This window comes from Manis javanica, chromosome 8 (genome assembly GCF_040802235.1).
Source record: "Manis javanica isolate MJ-LG chromosome 8, MJ_LKY, whole genome shotgun sequence".
Classification (NCBI taxonomy): Eukaryota; Metazoa; Chordata; class Mammalia; order Pholidota; family Manidae; genus Manis; species Manis javanica.
The window spans coordinates 12,340,739-12,360,166 of record NC_133163.1 but is presented as its reverse complement, the minus strand read 5'-3'; the positions used below and the strand labels follow the sequence as shown (position 1 = coordinate 12,360,166).

Here is a 19,428-nt window from a genome sequence, read left to right as displayed (position 1 = left end):
ATCCCCACCGGAGCAAGAGGGAGGCTGTTACTGCCCTGACCATTGGGATCCTCGTCTCCCTAGGGACAGCAGGAGCAGGCACTGGGGTCGCAGCCCTCGTGACATGGGAAAAAGGGCTCACAACCCTGAGGCTGGCAGTCGACAGGGACCTAGAACAGCTCCGACAGTCAGTATCAAACCTGGAGCAATCCCTCACCTCCTTGGCAGAGGTGGTCCTACAGAACCGAAGAGGCCTGGACCTCTTGCTCTTAAAAGAAGGTGGGCTATGCGCAGCCCTAAAAGAAGAATGCTGTTTCTATGTAGATAAGACAGGTGCAGTTAGAGATTCCTTAGCCAAACTGAAAAAAGAACTTGACAGGCAGTGTAAAGAATATGAAAGCAGCAGCAGCGAAAGCTGGTTTGAATCTTGGTTTAAGCACAAGCCATGGTTTGCTACCCTCCTCTCGGCCGTTGCAGGGCCACTGGTCATCCTGCTGCTTTTGCTTACCATCGGCCCGTGTATAATAAATAGGCTGCTTAAGTTTGTGCAAGAGAAGTTTGACACTGTCCAACTCCTGGTCCTTCGCCAAAAATATCAGACCCTAGACACCGCTGCGGAAGATTCCCTAGTCTGATCAAGAAAAGGGGGGAGATGTAAAGGAGGGCAGGGGACATCAAGAGTCAGGAAAGAGGACTAATAACATCATTTAACCTAACTGCCTGTGTGCTTTGTTCTCAGCATGGGCCATCCAGTTTTGAATAAACAACCCGAGGCTAAGCTTAGAAATGCGCCTGCTTTAAGTTAGATAACTAGAGGTGGGCAACAGCCTGGGGGCGTGATCCGTGATAAGTCACACAGACATGCTTGGGTAAGCAAGAGATAACAATTGAAGCGGTCAAGCAGCTGGAGTGTTTCCTGAAAGATTACAATATAGAATGTGTTTAAAAATTATTGGTTGTAGAAATGCGCGGGCTTCGGTGTAATGCTGTGAAAATCCTATATAAGCAATACCTAAAGTTGCCTGGGGGTCGGCAGCTCGGAAAGACTTTGCCTGTATTTACATCTCTATGCCTGTGTAGTTTGTTCTCTGGAGAAGCCTCGGAAGCCAGGACCCTAACACTAGAAAGGTCACGAGAGTACGAGCAGTCACAACTGTGTCCTAGATTTCAGTGTGAGTAATTGGATATTAATTGGGTTGAATACTGGAGAGGATCAGATTCTAGAGAGAGATGAATCAAGATTTCTGGGTTAGACTTGTTATATTTGAGATGCACATTAGGCATCAAGAGGAAATGCAAGACAACTGAATATAGGAATTTGGTCTCAAAGGAGTGGTCAGCACCAGAAACACAGACTTGGGACTCACCAGCATTACTACCGTAGGACTGGACTCAGTTTCCCAGGGAGAAAAAATGGCTACATAAGGAAGGAGAATCAAGGACAAAGCCCTGAGTTCATCATTTCAGGGGTCACACCAAAGAGGAGCCAGCCTAGGAAACTAAGGAGTGACCAGTGAGGCAAGATGAAAGCAATCGAAGACGATGTCAAGAAAGCCAAGAGAAGAAGTGTTTTGAGGAGACAGTGGTCAAGTCTGTCAAATGCTGCTGGAAAGGGAAGTAGAATGAGGATAAAGAATTAACTGTTGGAATTGGCAATGTGGAAATCACGGGGGATGAAAACATTTCAATAGAATGATGGGAACAAAAGTCTGGTTTGTAATGGAAAGACGATAAAATGTGAGGTGGAAAATATAGCATCATCTACAATAAATTCTTCCCATAAATTTTGCTTTGAAGGAGAACAGAGAGTTGCAGGATGGGAGTAAAGTGAGATGAATGAAGATTGTGTTTAAGATGGGACACATTAGGGTTTGTTTATATGCTAATGGATCCAATCCAGTAAGGAGGGCCAGCTGGACAATGCACAGGAGAAAGGTGAGATTTGCAGGATAGTTGCAGGAACAAGATTCTCCAGAAGGCTAGAGGGAATGGGATCCAAAACACAATGGGTGAGGGGTGGCCTCTCGTGCAGAGACACTTCTCACAGTGCAACAGGCAAAAGGCAAAGCACGCAAGTACAGCTGCAAGTAGGATGGCAGATCTGCAGGGGCAATGATGGAGTTCCTTGGCATTAATCTCGATTTTCTGTGAAGTGTTAGATAAAGGCTTGGTGGGGAGGAAAAAAGGGAAAGAAGGGATGTAGTGGGTTTGAGGAATGGGAATGGTATGATAAGGTCATTTTGCAAGTAGGAAAATAAACATTTCAGGGGAGAGAGTGGGTTTCTGGGTGGTGCTGAGTGCCCACTTAAAATTTGTAGTCCTGAATTTATAGTAAGACAGGTCAGTGGAAATTTCAAGTGTAATTTTTTGCCTACCAAAATTCTGCAATTGCAGTGCAGAAGTGGAAGTGGTTGTAACCAGAGCTGGGATTGTGCACGTAAGGAAAATGGAGGAGGGTGAGGACGTTTCAGAAGAATTTACAAGGATGGACTATGCAAATTATGATGAAGAAAGGGGGAAAGAGGATGTTAGGTAGTGAAAAAAGGTGGTAAGGACACTACTGAGGTTTCAGTGAAATCAAAGACATCTTGGACTGTGAGTACTAGAGTAGACAGAAAGAGGAGATAGTACACAATGTGAGATGCTTACAGTGCACATTTTGGAGATAGTACCATTATTAGAGACAACAAGGTTCAGAATATGACAACAGAAGTAAGATGGGGGAAAGATCATTGAAGGAAAGAAGGCCTTGAAGGTGAGTATGATGTGGGTCATCCAAATGTATGGCAAAGTCACTGAAAATGGTGACAAAAAATAGGTGGGGAGTTGGCAGGGGTCCAGAGGCTAAGCTCACCAATGAGTGAATGTGAGTGACGAGAAGGTCACCATATGCTAGGAACCAAGGTGAATTAGAGGGAGGTAAAGTCTGAGTTTAAAGGAACTGGAAGTTTTGAAGGAGAAGACAGTAATAATTAAGAGGTAGCCTTAAGAATCAAGGATGAGCCCTCTGCCCTTGGCCCTGAGACACGGGACATGTGAAAGGGCTGCAGGGGAAAGAATGTTAACTGATAAAGGCCAGGTTACTTTTCATGGCAAGAAAGCTAAGGGGCCATTAAGAGAAAAGACTAGCTATATGGGGAGTTTGCTGATGACAGATCACAAATTCCAATCACTGGGTCAAATTAAAGCAAGTACAGACAATGTGTGGGATAGAATAGAACTGTAAGTGACCCGGGAAGCTGAGGTTTCTGCTGGTGACTGATAAAACTGGGAGGAGAGGGCAATGAAATTGAATTGGTAATCAAAAAACTGCCTAAGAATAAAATCCCCACACCAGATGGCTTCACTGCTGAATTTTATCAGACATTTAGAGAAGACATAATACCCATTCTCCTTAAGGTTTTCCAAAAAATAGAAGAGGAGGGAATACTTCCAAACTCATTCTATGAAGTCAGCATCACTCTAATACCAAAACAAGGCAAAAACCCCACAAAAAAAGAAAATTACAGACCAATATCCCTGAAGAACACAGATGCAAAAGTACTCAACAAAATACTAGCAAACTGATTTCAAAAATTTACCAAGAGGATCAAACATCATGAACAAATGGGATTCATCCCAGGGATGCAAGGATGGTACAACATTCAAAAATCTATAAACATCATCCACTATAGTAATAAAAAGAAGGACAAAAATCACATGATCATCTCCATAGATGCTGAAAAAGCATTTGACAAAATTCAACACCAATTCATGATAAAAACTCTCAACAAAATGGGTATATAGTACAGGGCAAGTATGATAAACCCACAGCCAACATCACACCTAACAGTGAAAAGCTGAAAGCTTTCCTGTAAGAACAGGAACACACACAAGGATTTCCACTCTCCACACTTTTATTCACCATAGTACTGGAGGTCTTAGCCATGGCAATCAGACAACACAAAGAAATAAAAGGCATGCAGATTGGTAAGGGAGAAGTCAAACTGTCACTGTTTGCAGATGACATGGTATTGTACATAAAAAACCATAAAGAATCCACTACAAAATGACTAGAACTAATATCTGAATTCAGCAAAGTAGCAGGATACAAAATTAATATACAGAAATCTATTGCATTCCTATACACTAACGATGAACAAGCAGAAAGAGAAATAAGGAAAACAATTCCATTCACAACTGCATCAAAAAGAATGAAATACCTAGGAATAAACCTAACCAAGGAAGTGAAAGACCTATACCCTGAAAACTACAAGACATTCTTAAGAGAAACTGAAGAGGACACTAACAAATGGAAACTCATCCCATGCTCTTGGCTAGGAAGAATTAATATTGTCAAAATGGCCATCCTGCCTAAAGTAATCTACAGATTCAATGCAATTCCTATCAAAATACCAACAGCATTCTTCAACCAACCAGAACAAATAGTCCTAAAACTCATGTGGAACCACAAAAGATTCTGAATAGCCAAAGCAATCCTGAGAAGGAAGAATAAAGCAGGGGGGATCTCACTTCCCAACTTCAAGCTCTACTACAAAGCCACAGTGAACAAGACAACTTGGTACTGGTACAAGAACAGACCCACAGACCAGTGGAACAGAATAGAGAGTCCAGACATTAACCCAAACATATATGTTCAATTAATATATGATTAAGGAGCCATGGACATAAAATGGGGAAACGACAGCTTCTTCAACAACTGGTGTTGGCAAAACTGGACAGCTACATGCAACAGAATGAAACTGAATCATTGTCTAACCCATACACAAAAGTAAATTCAAACTGGATCAAAGACCTGAATGTAAGTCATGAAATCATAAAACTCTTAGAAAAAAAGATAGTCAAAATTTTCTTGGACATAAACATGAGCGACTTCTTCATGAACATATCTCCCTGGGCAAGGAAAACAAAAGCAAAACTGAATAAGTGGGACTATATTAACCTGAAAAGCTTCTGTACAGCAAAGGACACCACCAATAGAACAAAAGGCATTCTACAATATGGGAGAATATATTCATAAATGACAGCTCCGATAAAGGGTTGACATCCAAAATATATAAAGACCTCACACAGCTCGACAAACAAAAAGCAAATAATCCAATTAAAAAATGGGCAGAGGATCTGAACAAACAGTTCTCCAAAGAAGAAATTCAGATGGCCAACAGGCACATGAAAAGATGCTCCACATCGCTAATCATCAGAGAAATGCAAATTAAAACCACAATGAGATATCACCTCACACCAGTAAGGACCGCCATCATCGAAAAGACAAACAACAACAAATGTTGGTGAGGTTGTGGAGTAAGGGGAACCCCCCTACATTGCTGGTGGGAATGTAAATTAGTTCAACCATTGTGGAAAGCAGTATAGAGGTTCCTCAAAAAGCTCAAAATAGAAATACCATTTGACCCAGGAATCCCACTTCTAGGAATTTACCCTAAGAATGCAGCAGCCCAATTTGAGAAAGACAGATGCACCCCTGTTTATTGCAGCACTATTTACAATAGCCAAGAATTGGAAGCAACCTAAGTGTCCATCAGTAAATGAATAGATAAAGAAGATTGGTACATATACACAATGAAATACTATTTAGCCATAATAAGAAAACAAATCCTACCATTTGCAACAATACGGATGGAGCTAGAGGGTATTATGCTCAATGAAATAAGCCAGGCAGAGAAAGACAAGTGCCAAATTATTTCACTCATCTGTGGAGTATAGGAACAAGGAAAGACTGAAGGAACAAAACAGCAGCAGAATCAGAAAACCCAAGAATAGACTAACAGTTACTAAAGGGCAACAGACTGGGGAGGGTGGGTGGGAAGGGAGGGATAAGGGGATTAAGGGGCATTATGATTAGCACACATAATGTAGGGGGGCACATGGAATATAGCACAGAGAAGACAAGTGGTGACTGTACAGCATCTTACTACGCTGATGGACAGTGGCTGTAATGGGCTATGTGGTGGGCACTTGATAATTGGGGGAATCTAGTAACCATAATGTTGTTCATGTGATTGTGTATCAATGATACCTTAATTTTAAAAAACTGGGAGGAGGGGCATGATGGGTGTGTTAGGAGCACCACAGATGGGGAAGGTGGGCACCTGGGCTCCTAGATACCTGTTCCCACCATTCAGCTCCATGTGGCTTGATACTGTGGGAACTGTTGCTTCAGTACAGTGGTGGACAGCTGGAGAAAAGATTGTTTTATCTACAAAAAACAGGCTGCCAAAGCTATTTCTTTTGTCAAGACGATGAGGCAGTCTGCGGAGTGAGGTCCCAAGTTTTTGAGATTCGCCTGCCCTCCTGTAACTTTCAGTGGGTGGCAGAATGGGCACAAGGAGTTGAGGGGGCTCTTCTCCTGTGGCTCCTGGAGGTAAGGCAGGTTTGGAGAGAGGGGAGGAGAGGGAGCTACTAGCCTGGCATCCACAGAACAAAGCCAGAAAAGGAGCTCAGTTTCTTCTGGCTGACAGAGGGGAAAGAGACACAATTTTTAGAAAAATTCAGCAGAGGCAGGTGCTCAAACCGTGAGATAACAAAAGGACTATAAGGCATTAGGAATTCAAAGAGATTCGGGGCAAGCCTTTTTGTTTATCCTTACATGAATGCACAGTGTTTGAATCCATTTATTTAAAATAAGTCATGGTAGGACAAGTTTTTGTTCTTTTTATTCTTCTTTAAAATATTTGTTCTTCATGTAGTTTCAATCTCCCCTATGAATTCTGAGATTGGCTTGCCAATTTCTACAGACACATAAAATGCTGTTGGGATTTTTCTTGGTATTGTATCAAATTTATTGATAGATTTTGGGAGAATTAACATCTTTATAATTCTAGAACTTCCTGTTCATTAACATAAAATATATTATTTGTTTTAGTCTTTTTTATGACCTCCATTAAACTTTTATAATTTCTGCACAACAGGCCTTGCAACCTATTTTTTTGGTTTATTCCTTTTGGTGTTTCTTACTTTCTCAATAGAATTTTTAAAGTTATAATCTTTAATTGGTCTTTGATGGAGTGGTATATATATATATATATATATATATATAGTTATTATATCCCTCAACTTTGTAGCCCTCCCATATTCTGATAGTTTGTTAATTATTTTGGATTTTTTATAAATATACATATTATCTATGGGTAATGAAATTTTGTTTCTTATCTTTTAATTCTTTTTTTTCTTTATATTCATAGTATTTGGGGTCTAGGAGTTCATCAATGACCTAGGAAAAACAACTAGAATAATATGGTTAGCAGTTAAAATGTGTAAGGGTGTATTAAAATATTATATATAGTAGTAATGGAAAAATGCATACATAATAAAATAATGTTGTGATACCTTAGAATAATATCTATTATACAGATAATAATCTCTGGTAGAAATTAACATATTAATGGATGCAGAGAAAAAAATTAAAAGAGACACTGAAGTCACTATTAACATAGCCAAAAGTCACAGAAAAAATGGTATATCACATTTGCAAGTTGACAAGGTGAAGTGACAAAGAGTAAATTCTTAGGTATTTTAAGGAAACATTTTTACTCCATTATTTCCATGCATTAACTTGTATGACACCTTCAATTTTCAATGAGGCTATGAACTTACCATCATATGCTGCATTGAAGCCAAGCAATGCTACATCACTGGCACAGGGGCATTTTGTCACTTTGAGATCTACCACATGTGGATATAATCTACTGACACTGTTTTTTGTCATCACAGTCCCAAGCTTCCACTGAAGAATAGGTTCTGTGAAAATCAAGTTCAGGTGTTTAAACTGTGGCAGCATTCTTGAAAATGAAACATCGCTGCTTTCCTTTAAAGGCTTTAAAGGAACTATGCGAAGGAACTATTCCACTGTCAAAAAGGTGGGTGTATTACCTCATTCTGCATCTGTTAAAATCAGGCCAAGAGTATTTTCCAGAGTAGGAGGAATAAAGTCTAATTGCCTCTGCAGGGGGCCTAGCAAAGTCACACTGTGGAAGAGGGCGTGGGATGGGAGATAATCCCTGGGCCATCTTTGGAAAATATAAGTGGCTGCAGGATCTATCTCTAGAAAGGGAATCGTTCGATCACAGGATATGCACATTTACAATTTAGAGAACAATTTATGCTTCAAGAGCCCACAATTCACTTTTTGTTCTCTTCCCCCAGTCCCACTGAAACAGCAATAGAGATACAAAAAGGAGTAAATCTGGAAAGGCAGAGAACAGGGAAAGTTATGATTAGCAGCAGAGATGCTTAGAGGAATTTCTGAATGATGCAAAAAAGAGGGGCTGGGAATAACAGGAAAAACCAGTCAGAGGTGTGACAACTTCAACCCTTCCACTCAACAATCTAGTTTTGGATAAGCAAAGAGTTGAAGTTGGATGGAGTCAAGTTTTAATGACAAAAAAAAAGGGGGGGGATTTTTTTTTCTTCTGAAAAAATGAGAAGAGAGTACAAAAAGTAAGCCAGGACAATTTGACAGAATCATACCATCTGAATTTCAAAAAATAGTTAAAGGGCTTTTAAGAACAGAGATCTCTAATGATCAATTCTTTAACTGTTTATATTTCTGTAATGTAAATTTCCTTCACCTCCCCAAATTTTCAATAAAATCTGCTACAAAACCAAAGACTTTAGGTGATATTTTCTACTTTGTGCAAAGCAAGAAATGGGGGTAAGATTCCATCTGGGTTGACATAGGATAGCACAGGGATGGTCAAGAAGGGAAACAGACACAATTTATCAGCATACCAATTCACCCTGAAATTCAAAGGATTTGGAACAAGCGGCTGACTTTCCAGGGTATAGCATGTGTGTGTAGGCAATTAATACCTAGATTTTAGAGCACAGGGAGATCTGAGCTCACTTCTGGAACATGACTGCATTAAATTGAAAACACCTCTTATGTACAAGCTCCTTAATCAGATATTGTATTTTAAACATTTTAATAATGAGGGAGTGATTAAAAGTCTGGACTGCTACTGAGAAACTAAGAAGGACACAGAAAAGTGACCAATATGAAGGCGATTGGTGATTGTGAGTAAGAGTGGTTTTAGTGGAGTGGTCTGGGGTGTGGATTGGAGATTAGGCAGTAGGGATGTTATTTTTAAACCTTTCTTTAGAGTTAGTAGTATATAAACATTTGTAACTGTAACTCTAGCCCTAAGCCTTGATTGCCACTGCATCTTCAACATTTTAGCAAATGATACAATCCAATCAAGTAAGAAATCTGGTAAGTTCAAGTAAGAAATCTGGATTCTTGATGTCTCTCCCTCATCCCAGGCCCACCAAGAAGTCATTATCAGCTTTACTTCCAAAACATATTCTGAAGACTCTTACTTATCATCTCCACCCAATTCCACAGCCCAGGTACTCCAGACCATCTCCTGAGTGGACTATGGCAACAGCTGCCAATCAGTTTCCTTTATTCCATTACTGCCATCCTTCCCCCAGAGTCAGTTCTCTACACTGCAGCCAAAGTGATCATTTTTTTTTAAAGCATAAATCAGAATAATACACTGCTGCTTAAAACACCTCAAGGGTCATGATTGTCTCTTATTTTTTACCTCCAGCACTTAGCATAGGGTCTGGCATATGGTAGGTTATAAGGTATGTGGAAAGAATATTATAAATTCCATTTTATCTATTAGCATTTACCTCGAATACTATCCAATAGTGTTCCTTCAGTAGTATAAATATCGAATCCCTGTTGTAAAGTGATTCTTACTAACCATTCTTCTACAGCTGCAATATCTGAAACCAAAAGGCAAACAATCAACTATTTTTTTACACCATGTCAATGAAATTTAAGGCTATGTGAACACTACCAACAATGACTACCTTTCATTTCCCAATTATTTTGGTCACATTTATATATAAGGTTTCCATGTTTTTCCTATAAACATTTTGATGATAAAATAAGGGGGGAAAAAAAGAAACGGTCTTAATACCACAGCCATGAATCCAGACAGTATTTTTTTAATATTTATGAATCCAGATAATAATTTTTCTCCAAGAGCTATTGTGGAATGGTAAAAAGAAAATTGCCACACTTCATACAAAGTGGTATACTATTATTTGAAAGTAGACTGTGATTAATTAAAGTGTATAGTATGAACACTAGGGACAATACTAAAAAATTTTTAAGTATAATTAATGAGCCAATAGTGGAGATAAAATGGAATCATAAAAAAATAATATGAATTGAAGGCAGAAAAAGGAAAGTGGAACAATGAGAGATGTAAACAATAGAAACCAACTTGATGGTAGATTGAATACAACTGTATCAGTTATTGCATTAAATGTTAATGGTCTAATAACACCAATTAAAAGACGGATTTCCAGAATAGATGTAAAAATCAAGACTGAACTATATGTTATCTATAAGAAACCCACTTTACATACAAAGGCATAGATGAGTTAAAATAAAGGGATGGGTGCGGCCCTGGGAGCCCTGGGTGGTGAACTCAGCCTGGGAGCTGCTGTGATGATGGCACTCATAGGCCAAGGCTGAGTCTGAGGCTAAAACCAGGGTGCATTCATAAAGAACATGTCTACCCAAATGACTCCACTGCACAGACCCTCATGTCCACCCAGGCATCTAAGTGCACCACTCCAGGGATGATACGGCTCTTCCAGTGGCTGATGAAGTAGCTGGTGCCCAAGTAGATCAAGTATTATTTGTGCTTCTTGCTGTCACTACTTTCTATCAAGCAATTTTTGGACTTTGGGAAGGATAATGATGTGAGAAAACATCATATATGTTTCTACAAAAGGAATGTAATTCCTGCTCACACAATAAGAGGATTCAATTTTCTGATGGATTATTTAACTGGCCCTCAATGCCACTTGGTTAAAAATTGATATATGCTTAAGTTTCTTTAACTTTTAAAACATGAAGTAAGATCCCTGCAGATCCACAAGTCTTGGATAACTTTCTACAAGTGATTAGAGTCAGAAATAGAAACAATGATGTAGTTCCTATAATGATATATGGAGTGATTGAGTATAAGAAAAAAAGTATGGGATTAATCCTTTCATTAACAGTAACATCCAGCATTTTCTGGATTGGTTTTATACCAATTGCATCTCTTGCCACATGCTTGTTAATCAGCGCACACTTTTGTTTGGTAGTGATACTAATCCTGCTCACCCTAAACACCTAAGAAGTATTAATCCCATCTGTAATGTGGCCAATGTAGTAAAAGATGTGTATGAAACAGCCAAGAGCCTGTGTGAACAGTGCTAACTGGTAGGTCCAGAGCTGGAAGTCGAAGAGTTCAGTGACAAAGACCAAAACAAATCTATGCAGATAGTTTAATGTGTCCTCCCACCTATTTTCACCTACTATTCAAAAACTCAGTGAGAACAGCAATAGAACTGCATGAAGTTATAGAAAAGAGGGCCATCTGGCTATTAAAACTCTTGTTATTTTGTGTGAAGATGATGTATCCATTTGATAAGTGATCAAGGTGATGGTGTCCCTCTCTGAAAAATAGCACCATAGTTACTCCAGTGATTGAATGTTTATTTTCTCTATACAATCTGGATGTTTTCCATGAGTCCTTCCTGTAGTTACTCCAGCTCTTCAGTTAAACTAGTAACTTGAGTCATTTTTCATCCTACCTTGCTGTAGTGTGGTTAGTGCCTGACACAGAAGAACACAGGGTCTCCCTACAGCTCTTGTATCTTCATACCTTCCATTTCATTATTAGAGATTTTAGCGTCTACCATCTGCACAGGATTCTGACCTTCTTCCGATACCCACTATTGCTCTTTGTGCCCACATACCATTGTTTGTCCCAAATCACCAATTATGGCCTGAGGCATGTGGATGTTAAAGACATCAGCTAAGTCTTTCTTGAGAGTTCAGTCCCAGGGTGCTTCCTCCCTTTATGTATTAGAGAGAAATACATACAGTAAAGTATATTTGAAAAGAAAGAGATCTCAAATCAATTATCTGAAGCAGGGATTGAAAGAGCATAAAGGCCTTACTTATAAGGAGTCAAATAGCAAGTATTTTGCACTTTGTGGGCCTTATGGTCTCTATCACAACACTCTGCCATGGTAGTACAAAAGCCGTCTGTCTTGCCAATGGGTTTCAGCCCCAGGCAAGTGCACTATAGACTCAGTGAGACCAAGGAATAACAATGGAACGTCCTTGGGCTAAAAGAGTTTATTATCCAGCTTGTTCTCCTGGCGATAGGTCAAGCACTAGAATTCCGTGTGCATCCAACAGCCTGCAGGTCTGTCATCCTCTCTCGTCTCTGCCCCTCCCAGAGCACTGGGCAGAGCTCTTTATATAGTGACTCAGTCAATAATAGCTTATTGCCTACCGGTGTGGAAGCGGTAGCCTGGCAGTAGGCCAATTACATCATCAAGTAGTTTAGTTTTAGGTGAGGATCCTGGCCATAGGAACTTTAATTTTCCCCATACAGGCATAGGAAACACATAAATAAATGCATATGGCTCTGTTCCAATGAAACTTTATTTATAGAAACAGGCAGCAGGCCATATTTGGCCTGCAAACTGTAGTTAGCCAACCCCTAATCTACAGGTGTCCAATTTAAGAAACTAGAAAAAACAAAACAAAAAGCAAATGAAACCCAAGGCAAGCAGAAGAAGATAAAGAGTAGAAACCAATGAAATGAAGAACAAGAAAAGTTCACAATCAATGAAATCAAAAGATACTTAGAATCAATAAAAATGATGAACCTCTGCCAGATTAATCAAGAAGGAAAAAAGATACAAATAATTCACATTAAGGATAAAGTAGGGGACATCACTGCATCTTCTAGAGATACTCTAAGGATAATAAGAGAGTACCACAAACAACGTTATGTCATAAATTTGACAGTTTTGATGAAATGGATAAGTCCTAAAAAGATACAACTACCAAAGCTCATTTAAGAAAAAAACTGAAAATTTGAATACTAACATATCTATTAAGAAAATTGAATTTGTCCTTAAAATCCTTCCCACAAAGAAAACTATAGGCCCAAATATTTTCAATGTCCTGGAGAATCCCACCAAACATTTAATGAAAAGATGATAGCCATTCTACAAAAACTCTTCCATAATATCAGAAGGAATTTCCAACTCACTGTATTCATTTCCCTTTTTAGAAATAAGTTTTGTTTTCAAAGCTGTTTAGTTCTAAAAGCCTGCATACTTACTTTTTCTTTCGACCAGTTTTGTACAAGTTGGGATTTCAAAAACCACAACAAGTCAAACCACTGTGGGATTCTGGGCAGCAACTACCTGCATTTCATTTGACAATTAAATCAGGACTCCCTTTCAAAGAAGCTTCTGTGCAAAATTTCCCATTTCCTAGAAAGAGGTTTATTGTTTTTCAGTCTTGAAATCAGGCACTTGAAAAATGGACCCAGAAACCCAAGCTTTAAAAACTCAGTCACAATATCACTACATCATTCTAGCAATTGTACAATTAGTAGCCCCAAAAGTTACTTTATTTAACAGAGGGATTTAAGGCAAGGCAAAATTTCTCAACACACTCTCATCTGCCCCTGCCAACTGTTTTGCACCTGTGTTCTGTGGGAATCTATAATAATTCACCCTCAAAGTCCTGAGGATGACTTTGCCTAAGCTGCCCCAAGCTGCCAGCAAAACGTACCCAGACTGGGAAGGAATTTGGACACAAGGCCCCTTGCTGGTCCCAGCGCTGCTGTCAGATTCAGCACCAATGAACTTGTTTGTTATTCATAACACTGCCCAATAAAGAGGTGGTATCAAATTTATAAGCCAACTTTTCTCCTCAGATCCCTAGATTAAAAACAATAAAAAAAAATCTGTGTAGTGTGAACCAAAAGGATGGCTCTTAAAAACAAATGAAGAAATATTCAGAAACAGGTTTCTAGTGAAAGCTTGGTGTTAGAAGGATTCCAACAAGATAAAACAATCTAGACATGTTTTTTTAAAAAATCTGTGAGGAATGCAATGTTATCACAACCCCTCATAAAAATCCTCCTGAAATTCCTTAGACAGCATTTCAATTCAGACACCAACATGAAAATATCTTTGAAAAGAAAAGAACATCATGGCTGGGAAACTGTATGCATCGTGGTAAACATTTTTCCACCCACCACAAGCTTGGGCTTTCTGGAAAGGTCACCAATATCCCTGTTAAAAATATTTCTTTGAAGTCTTTAAGAATGGAGAAACAGAGACTGGGCATCTGGGCAGGTGTGTTCCTGGTTCTGGAGCTCAAGAGCCAAACAGCCCAATCCAACAGGACATCATGAAGATGCTCTCCAGGGTGATGAAGATTTGATAGTATCCAAGGCTCAGTAAGATCTCCTGGGTGTTATCACCTGTGCTGGGCTGCCTGACTCCTCAAAGCCCTGGTTGTCTGCTCTCCCAGCTTACATTTGAGCACCACCCTGGCATTTATCAGCAGCATCCGCAAGAGCCAAGCAACTCATTTTATAATGACAGCATTACTAGATACCAAAACAAGATACATTAAAAGATAATGAAGCTCCAGATTGATCACCTCAAGAACCTACTTGCCAAATGACTCCAACAATATATAAAAAGGATAACACATCATAATCGAGAATTGCTTATCCTAGGATTGCCAAGGCTAGTTCAAAAATGAAACAGTGAAATTCACCATATCAACACACTAAAGAAGAAAATCCTTATATTCATCTCAATAGTTGCAGAAAGAGCATTGAACAAAATTCAAGACCAATTCATGATAAAAACTCAGTAAACTGGGAATAGAAGGAAACTTCCTTAACGTGATAAAGGACATCTATAAAATACCTACAATTACATATCTAATAATGAAAGTTTGGATTTTTATCCCCCTAAAATTGGAAACAAGCTGAGATGTCCTCTTTTACCATTCCTATTCAACATTAATGTACTGGGGGTCCTACCAGTACAATAAGGAAAGGAAAATAAATAAAATAAATACATATTGGAAAGGAACAAGTAAAATTATCCCTAGGTCTAGATGGGTGATTTATTCATGTAGAAAATCCCAAAGAATATACAAAAGGAAACTAGATGCAGTAAGTGAATTTAACAGGGGTGCAAGGATATAAGGTCAATCTACAAAAATCAATCATATTTCTCCTTATTAGCAATGAGCAATTGGAAATTAAAATATTTAAAATAACCACTTACAATAACACCAAAACATGAAATACATGGGCATAAACTATTTTTAAATATGCACAATATCTTTATGCTGAAAACATAAAATTCTTATGAAATAAATTTAAAAAGATATAAATAAATGGAGAGATGTACTGTGTTTATGGATTGGAAAACGAAATATCATTAAGATGTTGATTCTCTCAAAACCATAGGTTTAATGCAATCCAAATAAGAAAATCATGGGAGGATTTTCTTGTACAATTAAACAAGTTGAATCTAAAATTTACATGGAAGGGCAAAAAAGTATATATTAACCAAAACAATTTTGAAAAAGAATATCAAAATTGAAGGATTAACATTACTTATTATAAGCCTATTATTTATAAAGCTAGACTAATCAAGACAGTGTGATATTGGCGAAAAGAGAGAGAAACCAGAAATAGCAACAAATGGAGATAATGCTTTTACAACAATAGTGGATATCTGGAATGACTGGATATCCATATTCCAAAAAAATTAATCTCAGTCCATATAATATACCAAAATTATGTCAAATTGAGATATAGACCTAAATACAAAATGTAGAACAGTAAACTGCCAGAAGTAAATATAGGGCAAAATCTTTGTGAATCTAGGTTGGGCAAAGATTTCTTAGCTCTGATGTCAAAAGTATAATCCATAAAACAAAAACTGATAAATTAGATTATATCTGAATAAAAAACTCTGATCTTCAAGAGACATTCTTAAGAGATGAAAAATATAAGCCATAGACTATGAGAAAATATTTGCAAATCATATATTTGATAAGGGACTTGTATCCAGAATATTTAATGAACTTGCAAAGGATTTGATAGGTAATTCACCAGATGGCAAATAAGCACACAAAAAAAGATGCTCAATGTCATTAGCATTCATTTGAGTCACCGCACGGGTATTGACCTGATGTCGACTCTGCATGGAGAAGGATCACTGCGGCTCACCCGTCCGTAATACAGATCCTTGAGAGGTGAGTAGACGAATTCCCCAAGCAAGATTCCAGACAACCTCTTGGGTGTTCAGCAGTCCATTTGATCTTATCACTTTCCTCCAGTTTGCTGCCGCGATTTATTCCTTGTTTTGTTCACTGGCCGTTCCTCTCTGAAAACCTTGTGTTTACTTTGGGCTAAAGGTCGTCCACCTCGAAGGCATACCCAGGGGACTCCGACTCCAGAGTCCCTGCCCTAGAGGGTCCGAGCAGGCGGATTGTACCTGCCGACTGTCCTACGTAAACAAGGGCTCGTCAGAGCTGACGAGAGTGGCTCCAGTGTTTCAGGACATTGATGTAGTTGCGGCTACATTGGAGGAAAAGTTTCAAATTTTTACAGTGCAAGGGTTGCGGCCATAGTGATGGGCAACTCTCTGAACTCCCATGAAGTCTTCCTTACTGGACTCAAGGAGTCCCTCAGGACACGAGGAATTAGGGTTAAAAGAAAAGACCTTAGGTATTTTTTTACTTTTATCCATGAGACTTGTCCCTGGTTTCCCCTAGAGGGCACTATTGATCACAAACAGTGGAAAAGAGTTGGTGATGCCCTTCAAGATTTTTATCGGACCTTTGGCCCTGAAAAGGTTCCCGTCTCAGCCTTTTCCCCCGAGGACATTCTAAATATGCACAAGCCTCCTGCCATGGCCAAATTGGCAAGGCGATTTGCTGGCCACCGCAAGCTCCGATTCACATATCTGATGGTGGTGGACCAACAGACAAAGTAAGGGAAACCCAAGTTCAAAAGAAAATTGAAGAAATTATCAAGGAAATATACCCTCCCCTAGAGTATCACCCTCTAGCCTTGCCCAAGTCTCGTGGCATAGATCTTGACACCCAGACTGCTGATATTCTAAAAGCCACCCATAGCGCACTAAACGCTACTACTAAGGAACATGCAAATTAAAACCATTAAATGCCACTATACACCACTAATGTCAGTATTAATCCAAGTAGCTAGAACAATCCATCATAATACTGATGAGATTTAAGTTAGATTTTTTAAAAAGGAGTGATATATATATATATATATATATAAATATGTATATACACACACACATACTTTTAAAAATAAAGCATATTTTACATATATACATACACACACTTATATATATATACTAAGTGTTGGCATGGGTCCAGATATCTGGTAGTGAGAATGTAAAATGATACAGTTACTATGGAAAACAATTTGACCATTTCTTATAAACTTACGCTAACCATATAACACAGTAGTCCTACTACTTGGTATTAGCCAAGTGCAATTGAAATTTATGTTCACATGAACCATATTTGAGAATGCTTTTAGCAGATTTATTCATAATTTCCCAAAAATGAAAAATCTAAATGCCTGTCAACAAAATTAACAATGGTACATCCATATAGAATACTACCCAGTAAGAAAATGGAAGAAACTACAACATAGATGAATCTCAAATGAATCTTTCTAAGTAAAAGAAGCCAGACTCAAAAGGTTACATGTTCCATGATTCCATTTATATGACTCTAGAATGGGCAAAACTAGGAACAGAAATCACATCCTTGGTGGAGACTGGGAGAGGCTGACTATAGGTGGGGTAATTTCACTGGGTGATGGAGCTGTTCTATAGCTTGATCATGGTGATTAACACAATTGTATACATTTGTGAAAACTTACAGAAGTGCACACTAACAAGGGTATATTATACCAAATGTAAATTATACCTATTTTAAAATGAAAAAAGAACAATTACAAAGTATATATTGAAGAGGGACTCTTTTTTACTTTAAGTAGTTTTATGCAGTTCAAACTTTGAAACTGCCTTCAACACTTTCCAGCTATCACTAGATCTCCACATAGCTCCATGAGCCTCAGTTAAGTCATTTTAAAATGGAGATAAAATTAGTACCTACCACATACTGAGGAATAAATAGTTAATATAGGCAAAGTGTTTAGAGTGGTACTGAAATATAATACAAATTCAATAAATGCTACCTGCTGGTTCTCACTACTACTATGATGACTCTTTGGTTACCTTTGTTGTTGATGTTACCTAAATTACCCTTCCCAAGATTTTACATACACATAATATTCAAATTCATGACATGAAAATTAGTAAGATATGATTAAGAAGGAAACTGAATGAGCAAATATTTCCCCTCAACATTTTTTCCTGATTTCTAGCATATTACTAATATTAGACCATCCTCTCCTATTACATTACAAGCTCAAATATATTTCTTTTTATGTACTCCAGGGAGTTGTGTCTGGATAGCCAGAGCTCATTTGATCACTTTCCATAAAATACTTAAGTTCTCAGATCACCTTTATTCCTGCCTGTGTGACCTTAGAATCATTGCATTTCTGAAATTAAAGTTTATAAATAGAAAAATAGAAGAACTTAAAATAACAAGTTATCTTCACTTCTTCATCTATCAAACTAATGTCAATATTATGCCAAGTAGCTAGAAAAATTCATCGTTATATTGAGGAGAAGTAAGATTTCTGAAAAGGAATGCAATTTTCAGAATGAATTTTTTGAAAAATATCACCAAAATCTCCCATTAGATTAACTTGAAAAACTGAGATGAATAGAAGATGAAGAGAGTGATATAATCTATATCAGATGTTACAACACTGGGGCTTCCTTTGCAGACTTTTATCTTTGATATTCCCTTATATAGTCTTTTCTATCATTTCTTCCTTATTCTCAACTTCTGTCCACTCTTTACTCTATAGGACACACAATTTCATACGGCCTTTACTTACTCCCATACCTAGAGGGATTGGCCTGTCTGATTCTCCCATCACCTGCCACATTTGATTGACACAAAAGTGGATACTGGATCAACACTAGGCCAAATGAAGATACTCCCCTGTGAGTTTGCAACTGGGCTCTCCCCTAGGAAATATACATATATATATGACTGCAGTGAGGCAGCTTAGTCTACAAAAAAATAAAATAAATGAAGTTTAACAGAAAATGTCATGAAGAAACAGAATGAAAATATTCTCTGGGTTCTTCATGCTTTTCTGTTTCTTCTAATTCCTTCCTATTACCTAGCTGCATTTTATGTTTGGGTTCAGTGATAGAAACAAACTTCTTTTTCCTTAAGTGAAGTCAAGTTGGTTTCTGTTTCCTTCACCTACCATATTAAAATAAAAACGCCTCCCATCTTTTTTAAGCTATGGGAATGCATCTCATGCCTGAAGATCTACTAGCTCAGTCTACTAGCTCAGTACTCACAACTGCTGGAATTTGACTTTCCTCCTCTTTCTATTTGGGTATTTGTATTAGCATAAAGTTAGGCTGTCACATAATATTTAACAG

The 19,428-nt window shown here is 38.2% G+C and overlaps 1 protein-coding gene and 1 pseudogene across 4 annotated transcripts in view; one reads left to right on the top strand and one right to left on the bottom strand.

The window, feature by feature from the left end:
* The window catches only part of CATSPERB (cation channel sperm associated auxiliary subunit beta), a 119,111-nt gene that overhangs the window by 79,373 nt on the left and 20,310 nt on the right, over positions 1-19,428 (bottom strand). For all 4 annotated transcript variants that reach the window (XR_012133716.1, XM_073241967.1, XM_073241965.1 and 1 more), the window contains 2 exons: positions 9,631-9,726; positions 7,591-7,734 (listed from right to left, as the gene is read on the bottom strand). Coding sequence is in view for 3 of the 4 variants with exons in the window: in XM_073241967.1 (XP_073098068.1) it covers positions 7,591-7,734; positions 9,631-9,726 (240 nt within the window). In the remaining variant the exon portion in view is untranslated. The remainder of the gene's footprint in view (positions 1-7,590; positions 7,735-9,630; positions 9,727-19,428) is intronic.
* LOC108398077 (pyruvate dehydrogenase (acetyl-transferring) kinase isozyme 3, mitochondrial pseudogene) lies at positions 10,192-11,479 on the top strand (annotated as a pseudogene).